Source organism: Diachasma alloeum, unplaced genomic scaffold (assembly GCF_001412515.2).
Source record: "Diachasma alloeum isolate Michigan unplaced genomic scaffold, Dall2.0 Dall_scaffold_00179, whole genome shotgun sequence".
Lineage (NCBI taxonomy): Eukaryota > Metazoa > Arthropoda > Insecta > Hymenoptera > Braconidae > Diachasma > Diachasma alloeum.
The window spans coordinates 3,864,199-3,871,938 of NW_021680345.1; the positions used below are offsets into that span (position 1 = coordinate 3,864,199).

General features: G+C 42.6%; 1 protein-coding gene across 14 annotated transcripts in view; it reads right to left on the bottom strand.

The window, feature by feature from the left end:
• The window catches only part of LOC107041857 (dystonin), a 183,055-nt gene that overhangs the window by 22,344 nt on the left and 152,971 nt on the right, over positions 1 to 7,740 (bottom strand). For 13 of the 14 annotated variants that reach the window (XM_015262660.1, XM_015262654.1, XM_029126355.1 and 10 more), the window contains 5 exons: positions 6,321 to 6,467; positions 3,532 to 5,419; positions 2,353 to 2,642; positions 609 to 2,130; positions 346 to 515 (listed from right to left, as the gene is read on the bottom strand). In XM_015262660.1, the coding sequence (XP_015118146.1) occupies positions 346 to 515; positions 609 to 2,130; positions 2,353 to 2,642; positions 3,532 to 5,419; positions 6,321 to 6,467 (4,017 nt within the window). The remainder of the gene's footprint in view (positions 1 to 345; positions 516 to 608; positions 2,131 to 2,352; positions 2,643 to 3,531; positions 5,420 to 6,320; positions 6,468 to 7,740) is intronic. The other variant, XM_029126349.1, reaches the window with a different exon arrangement.

Consider the following 7,740-nt stretch of genomic DNA (forward strand, 5'->3'; position numbering starts at 1 on the left):
TCAGAACATATGATGTTTTCGTTTTAACGAAGAGTATTCAACTCGACTGAAAATTTATTAATAAAGTTGGTATTTGTATCCTAGAAATTATTGTCAGACAATAAATTAGTGTTTTTCTAATTAAGAAGTTATTGAAATGTTTAAATATTCCAGGCGAAGAATACGACCAGAACGTTTATGTGAATAAAAATTAGTGCCTCAAGTTTTCTAATTAATAAAACTTTGTTTTTAAAATGTTTATTTTATTAATTCCATTATTATCCTCGATATTAATTTCATTTAATCCCATAATTGTCATGAAATGAAAAGAAATATAAGTTTCACCACTCAATCAGTGCACTATACCTTTATTCTGTCAAGAAGTTTCGGATCTTTGGAGGCCCCTCCAAGAGCATCATGAGAAGCCAATTTGTCTTCACAACGCTGCACACCATGCTGCAGATCACGCAGATTCTCATTGAAATCAGCCAAGTGACGAGCTGTGTCCTCGAGTGACTGAGTGCGTTCCAAAAGGTCTGAAACAAAGCAAAAAAAAAAATCAAAACAACTCCACCCAAGAAATCAAATTCATTTTAAAAAACGCAAATTCATTCTAAAAATCAACCCACCATTATTCAACTTGTCCCACCTCGTCCTCATAGCACTCAACTCATTCTTAACAACATCCTTATCAATGTCACAAGCACTGAGGAATGTCTCCCCAAGCATCTTGTTATTCTCAAACTCCCCAGAGCGCTTCCAGACCTCGTTTCTAAACGACGAAAGCTCCTTCAGCTGCCGCTCGATATCCTTACGCTTGAAGGAGGCAGGCTTCAAGCTATCGAGCTTGTCCTCAGCCTGCCTCAGCCAGGGAAGGAATGAGTCCTGGGCCCTGTAGTACTTCTTGCAGTGTTCAGCACAAGTCTGCAGTTTAGTGTGTCTGTCCAGGGTGTCCTTCTTCAGTCGATCCCACTGGCTCTGCATCTTATCAAGGTCCCTCTGCAGAGCCCTGTTCTCGGTCTTGGGGGCCCTCATCAGGATGTCCCTGCCCTTGTTCAGCAGCATGATCACCTCATGCTCCTTCCCCATGACATTCCTGTAGATCGGTTCATGGTGATCGAGCTGCTGCTGGAGAATCTCCCTGTCAGCAGACACCAGAAGCTTCTCAGACATGTTGCCAAGTTCATCGGCAAGCCAGCCAAGAGTCTTGCTGCAGGATGCCTCGAATTGTCTCCCATCACGGAGACTTCCCTCGAGCTCGGCCTTCCTGTGGTCCAACTTCTTCTGCAAATTGGTGTAGAGCTTTCCAACGGCTGTCAGTTTACCCTGAATCTCGGACTTCGATGCGGGATCACTCAACACTTCGCACAATTGTGCACCAGCAGCTTCAGCGTCGGCGAGCAGTGGCCTCTGGCCCTCCAGCTGACGCTCGAGGTTCTCAATCTTCCTCAGTTGCTCTTCAGGGTCCTTGTCCAATGGCAAATCGTCGAGGTTGTCGGAAATCGCTTGCAGGGCGTCACGAAGACGATTCAGACTGGCGTCGAACTCTCTGCTAGTGTCAACAGCATCTCCGAGACTCTGGGCACGATCATCCAGACGTCCAACCTGATCATGCCAGCGTTGGAGGATGTTGCTGAGTTTCGTACGAATCTTGTGGCCATCAACAGAGTCACTGGGCAGTCGTCCACACACACTCTCCCCGACCTGCACCAGATGATCCAATTGGGGCTGTTGAGTTCTGAACTCTTCACGAAGAACCTGGACCTGCTGCACTTGACTAGCGACCATCCTTGGGTCTGACGAGATCGGCCCCAGGGCTCCCAGCATTCTCTCCTTAGCTCCCAACCAGGAGTTGAGGCTCTCGTAGCCATCATGGAACTCCTTGATGTCCTCCAAGAACCTGACTCTGTCCTTGCAACGATCTGAGATCGACTTCCAACGACTCGCCACGTCCTCCAGCTCGTCGTTCAGCCTGTCTGCACCCTCTGCGTTCTTCTTACGACGAACAATGTCTCGTACTTGGGTCTTTGTGCTGTCGAGGAGGGATTGCTTCTCATACATCTCTTCGACTATCATTTTTATCTGTTTGACTGTTTTGTCTGCTTCTTCTTTTGTGGAGGGAATGGCTTCCTTCGGAAGTTGACGTTCAATCTGAAAAGGGAACGAATTTAGGAAATACAAATAAATTTAACAAATAAAAAACAATGAAATGGAAGAATAAATGACTTCGAAATGAAACGTAAGACTATCTTCATCACGTATTATTGTTATGAAAACTATTCGTATGAGTTCCCTTTTCTCTTCTCAAATGGAATTAAATTAAAAGGAAGAATGAATGCAAAGGGAAGATTTCTGAAGCAATTTGCCTCTTACCTTATCCAAAAATTGGAACAAAGTCTTCAAGTTATCCAACAACTTTCTGATCTCATCCTTGATATTATCCAACTCTGACTGACGATCAGATAGCCTGACTCCCAGCAGCCCATACCGATTATTAATCTCAGACAGCTGCTGCTGAACCACCGACAACTCCTCCAGATGGAAGCCATCCTGGCTTGATCGTCTGCTGCTGAATCCACTGCTACCACCTGGAGATACCGGACTTTGAACCGCGTACGACTTAGTGGGGGAAGGTGAACGACCGTCTTGTGAGGTTCGGCGGACTACAAAAAAAATTGACAAAAAAAATGATGTGCTGAAAGTGATAAAGCAGTGTCCAGTCTGTCATGGGGCGATTGATGAAATGATAGTGTTTCATGGGGATTTTTGGCATCATCTCTAATTATTACGATTTTGTAATGTTATTAGTCATTTCGTCGCTAAAAATCATGACATGAACAGTTCATCACATGAACTCGTATTTCTTGCAATCTCCAAGAGATTATTATTGAAATGTTGTGTGCATTGTTGTTTTTTTTTTTCACAGTAATGAGTATTGATTGAAGAATTGTTATTCATTGGCTTTTGCTGGATCCAATTATAAAATTTCTGCCACTGATAAGGGATGACGTAAAAATAATAAATTGTAATCGTGATGAAATGTTTGTGTAATGAATTGAAGCTATGATTAAATAAACTGTGACGAATTGCCCAGTAATTAATTGGGATGATGAATTGTGCCATAAAAAGGAGAGATGGAATTATTTTGGCATCACTTCTATTTATTACGGTTTTCTAATCTTATTAGTCATTTTGTCACTAAAAATCATGACATGAACAATTCATCAGAACATTATTCATCACATGAACTTGTATTTCTTGAAATTTCAAAGAGATTATTATTGAAATTTTTGTAAATTTTTTGCATTGTTTTTTTTTACAGCAATTAGTATTAGTCGGAGGATTTTCATTCATTGGTTTTTCGTGGATTTAATTATGAAATTTCTTCTACTGATAAGAGATGACGTAAAACCAATAAACTGTAATCGTGATGAACTGTTTGTCCGATTTGCTATTGTCATGAAATATACCGTGACGAATTATCCGCTAACTAATTGGGATCACGAAGAGTGCCACACCAACTAGCCTTGAAATCTCATATTTTATACATACGTGGGCTGTTGATGCTGGTCCTCTTGGTGGGACTGGCGCTGCCACGACGTCTGGGTGGGCTCTCCCCGCGTTCCTTCAGCAGACTATCATACACAATCCCCAGATCATTGACCTTATCAATGGTGTTCCCATAGTCTCGATACTCCTTCTGAATAGGCTTGAGCTCATCAGTCTGAACCTTCAGTCTCTCCAGGTCAACAGCCACCGGCTGTAGCCTCGTCACTCTGTTCTCAGTCCTAGTCAGCCAGTCGAGGACCTGATCACGCAGTTTCTCGTAAGCCCCCAGCTGTTCAGCCCTGGACTTGCTGAGACGTTGCTTCTCATCAAGTAGATTATTCAGCTCCCTCCACTGGGTCTCAACAGCCTTGATCTTGTCCCGAATGTGCGCAGCATCAGTGATGTCCTTCTTCCCCACCAGATTCTTTCCATTTCGAATGAGATCCTCAAAATTGCCTCGTTGATCTTCACGTTTGTCCACCAACTGCGCCATTTTGCTCTCATACTCACTGACATCGAGCTTGGAGAGCTCCCTGGACTCGAGAATCTCGATCATGTGAGAGTACCACGTGTCAAACTGAGCAGTCTCCCTGGAGAAGTCGTGAAGTGCCTGCGCTATTTCCTCCAAGAATTCTCCCCTGCGCAGTGACTTGTCCATCAGCTTCTCATATCGACTCTGCACGTCCTTCAGCTTGCCCTCGATCCTCTTGGCAACCCGTGCATTGCTGGAATTAATCAACAAATCCTGAGCAGAAGCTGATATGGCCTCGACACTGGGACGATGGCTGTCCAGATCGGACTGCAGCATTCGCTGTTCCCTCTGCTGCTCCTCGAGGCGATCTTTGTTGAGGCTCGCTGGACGCTGCATGTTTTTGAATTGGCTCTCGACATTGTTCAGCCAGGCTACGAGGCTGTCCAGGGCGTCCTGAACCCCCTGGCTCTGCACCAAAGCTGTGTCCAGCTCCTGGCACTTCTCAGCGAGGGCGTTGGACAGCTGTCTGTACTTGTCCTCCAGGATTCTGACTGGTTCCTCGAGGAGACTGGCTTCGCTCGGTGTCAGCTGTCCGTCCAACGACCTCAGGAGGCTCTCAAGACTCGACTTGGCGTTGTCGATCAGTCGAGCATTCGCCAGCAGCTCGTTGTTGAGGGCTTTGGCTGTTGACAATTGCTCCTCGACTTGCTTTGGCTCAGCAGCAACTGGCTCTGCAATGACTCTCAGCACTCTAGGCTCAACCTCCTTCAGCCACTCTTTCGCCTTCTCCAACGAGTCGTGATAGTCACGCTGTCGTCCACCAACGCCTGACAATCGGTCGGAGAGATTTGTGGCGCGAGAGAGGAGGTCCTTGTACTGGGCTGTGACGATGGTAACTTCGTTGCGAACTGGTGAGTCTTGACTTGCTGTTGGCTCCTTGTGGGAGAGACGCTGAGGGAGACTCGTTCTGAAGTCGTTCAGCACCTGGAGGTATTCTCTGCTCTCGTCCACGAATTTCTGCGCTGCCATCGTGATGAAACGAAGGTCGGCCTGGTGGGCTATCACGTCGCTGATGAAGTCCCTGGTGGTGTCTGTGCTCGAGCTGAGTCTGTTCAGGTCGGAGAGCGAGCGCTCCTTCTCCTCTAGGACTCGACGGGCCTTGTCCAGCCAGGAGGAGAAGGAGGAGATCTCGTTCTTGAATTTAGTTAGTTCGTCTCGGGCTCCTGCCAAACGCCGCAGGAGGCGATCTGTGCGATCCGCTGATCGGTCGTAACGAGTCTTCAGGGATCTGCCGTTCTTCTCCAGGGTCGCCACCTCGTCGCTCGATAGTACGTCGCTTCCGGTTATCACCACCTGGCGGATTTGGTCCAGGACCGAGGACACTGGACGGTTGTGGCTCTCTATGTCCTCCTTTATTTGCTGTTGTGGGCGAGAAAGGGAAGGGCGCGGATTTAGAACGTTTCGGGCGATATTTCAGGGTCAGGATTTAAATTTTTATGAGTTTCAGGGAATTTTCGAGGATTTTGGAGGTTCGCCGTAGTGATAGTTCGAATGGGTTCTTTGTCCCGGACGGGTGCTCATGAAAATTCAGGTGAATATGTTCTTGAATTTTCAATTGATTGAAGACTATGCGTAAATTGGGAGGGAATGGATGGTTCAATTGAAAATTCCCGGCTTTCTGCTGCTCAAGAATTTAGGATTTCCGTGAAATCTCAGGTAAATCTTAAGTTCCATTATTGATTCACCCCTTAAATTGAATTCAATGTATCGTTGAAAATTTTTGCGCAATTTGGTACTGAGTTAATGTTTCAATTAAAAATTCCCATCTTGCTGTTTAAAAATTCGGCATTTAATTGAAATCTCAGTCAAATCTGAAGTTTCACAGTTAATTCACCCCCTAAATTGAATCCAACACACTAATGAAAATTTTTGGCTAAAATTTTAAGGAATTCCGTAATTGAAAATCCAAAATTTCACCGAGAAATTGACGGAAGCTGTAAATATCAGTTCAATTATTCCATAAAAATCGATATAAGTCCAGAAAATTTCGTTCAATATATTCTTGAAATTTCAGCCAATCGAAATTGCGTAATTTGGCACTGAATAGTCTCTTCATAAAAAAATTCCAGAATTTAGAATTTCCTTAAATCTTCACTAAAATCTGAAGTTTCATTATTTCTACCCCCCTAAATTAAATTCAATGTCACGCTCCTAAAAATAACTAATTACTGTCCATGAACCTTCAACTATTCTCTAACAATGCAGTTATTCCTTTCAAATTTCCAAACAACCCTCAGATTCCCAGAATTCATTCACTTACCTTCATGATGTTTATCTGATTCCTAAGATCCTCAATATCTTCCCTGACAACATCCTGATGCGCGAGTTTGTCCTCAACATCAGAGATCCATTGCAAGAGTTTCGTGAGTGTTTCATCACACACCTTATACTTCTCCTTAACCGCTTGCTACAGAAATTAGGATAGAAAGAGCGTTAATCACTGGAGTCAATTAGCCAAAGTTTCTGATTAGTTCGTAGAAACTATCGCCATCTCACCAAAGGCGATATTTTTACGAATTAAAAGTTTCATGAGCCTATGGCATAACTCACACATGCAAGCGCAAACACACAAACAAATCATACACGTAGATTTACAAAGTAAATTACAATAGTACAGTATATTCGGGTAGCTTTAATTTATCTGCAAGAACTGCATACTTCCATGGTCTTATTATATTCTTCAATGCAGTATAAAAGCAACTGTAGAATGTCTCGCCACGTAGTGCATCTGGCGAGATATATTCCAAGCAAATAAATTAAAACGCACAATCATGACAGTGTAATTGCTATGAAATAATGCACTGATATGAAATGTATTCAGAATAAAATAAAAACAACAAAATTATCATAAATAGAGAAAACAATAGAGTAGTAAATACCTGGAAACAGTAATAGAAACACAAATATTATCAACAAAATTGAGAAAAAAAAATAAATTACAAAATAATTCATCACATGTTAATAATTAAAAATTAGAAACTATTTCACAGTTCACGTAATTAAGAACTTTTCAATTAATTCCAAACACACGAAGTCAAGTCTATCACAATATTCGACTAATGAAAATTTTTAAAAACAATATCTCGTGATACTGAACTTATTCCCTGCATGAAGATGTTTGATACTAACTTGGCCTTCATCAACTTGTAAACAGACAATATAATATAAAACAATAAACTACTTAATAAATCATTCAAGCGATAAAACATTGCGAAGGGCAGAGGGAAACATTCTCTATAATTACAAAATAATTAAACGTAAGTTAACTAAATACCAGATGTAATGTGAAAAGGCCGAATTAGCGTTGCTGATGCGATAAATCATAATATTTCATCTCTGAATGAATGATTTCACGAAGCGATGGAGGATTTTGTTGTTATGATACATGATGATGTGGCCCATTGAGTCGACTTGTCAATTCGCCAACAACCGTGTAGACAATGGTCATTTATTCATAATGGTTAGTGTCCAGGTCCATGTGAATTTCGGGGGCGGGGGGGTGAGGGAGAGTAATTTTATAAGGGATATAAATAATTTACATTCAAGTCCCCACAGCGAGATGATCAACAAGCACAAGGATGTAAGTATTATGTCAAAATGGAATTACACTAACAAAACAACAAGAAAACAATTAACAAGAAGCTCTCATCCATATTTCGTCACATGGGATATGGTCTTGT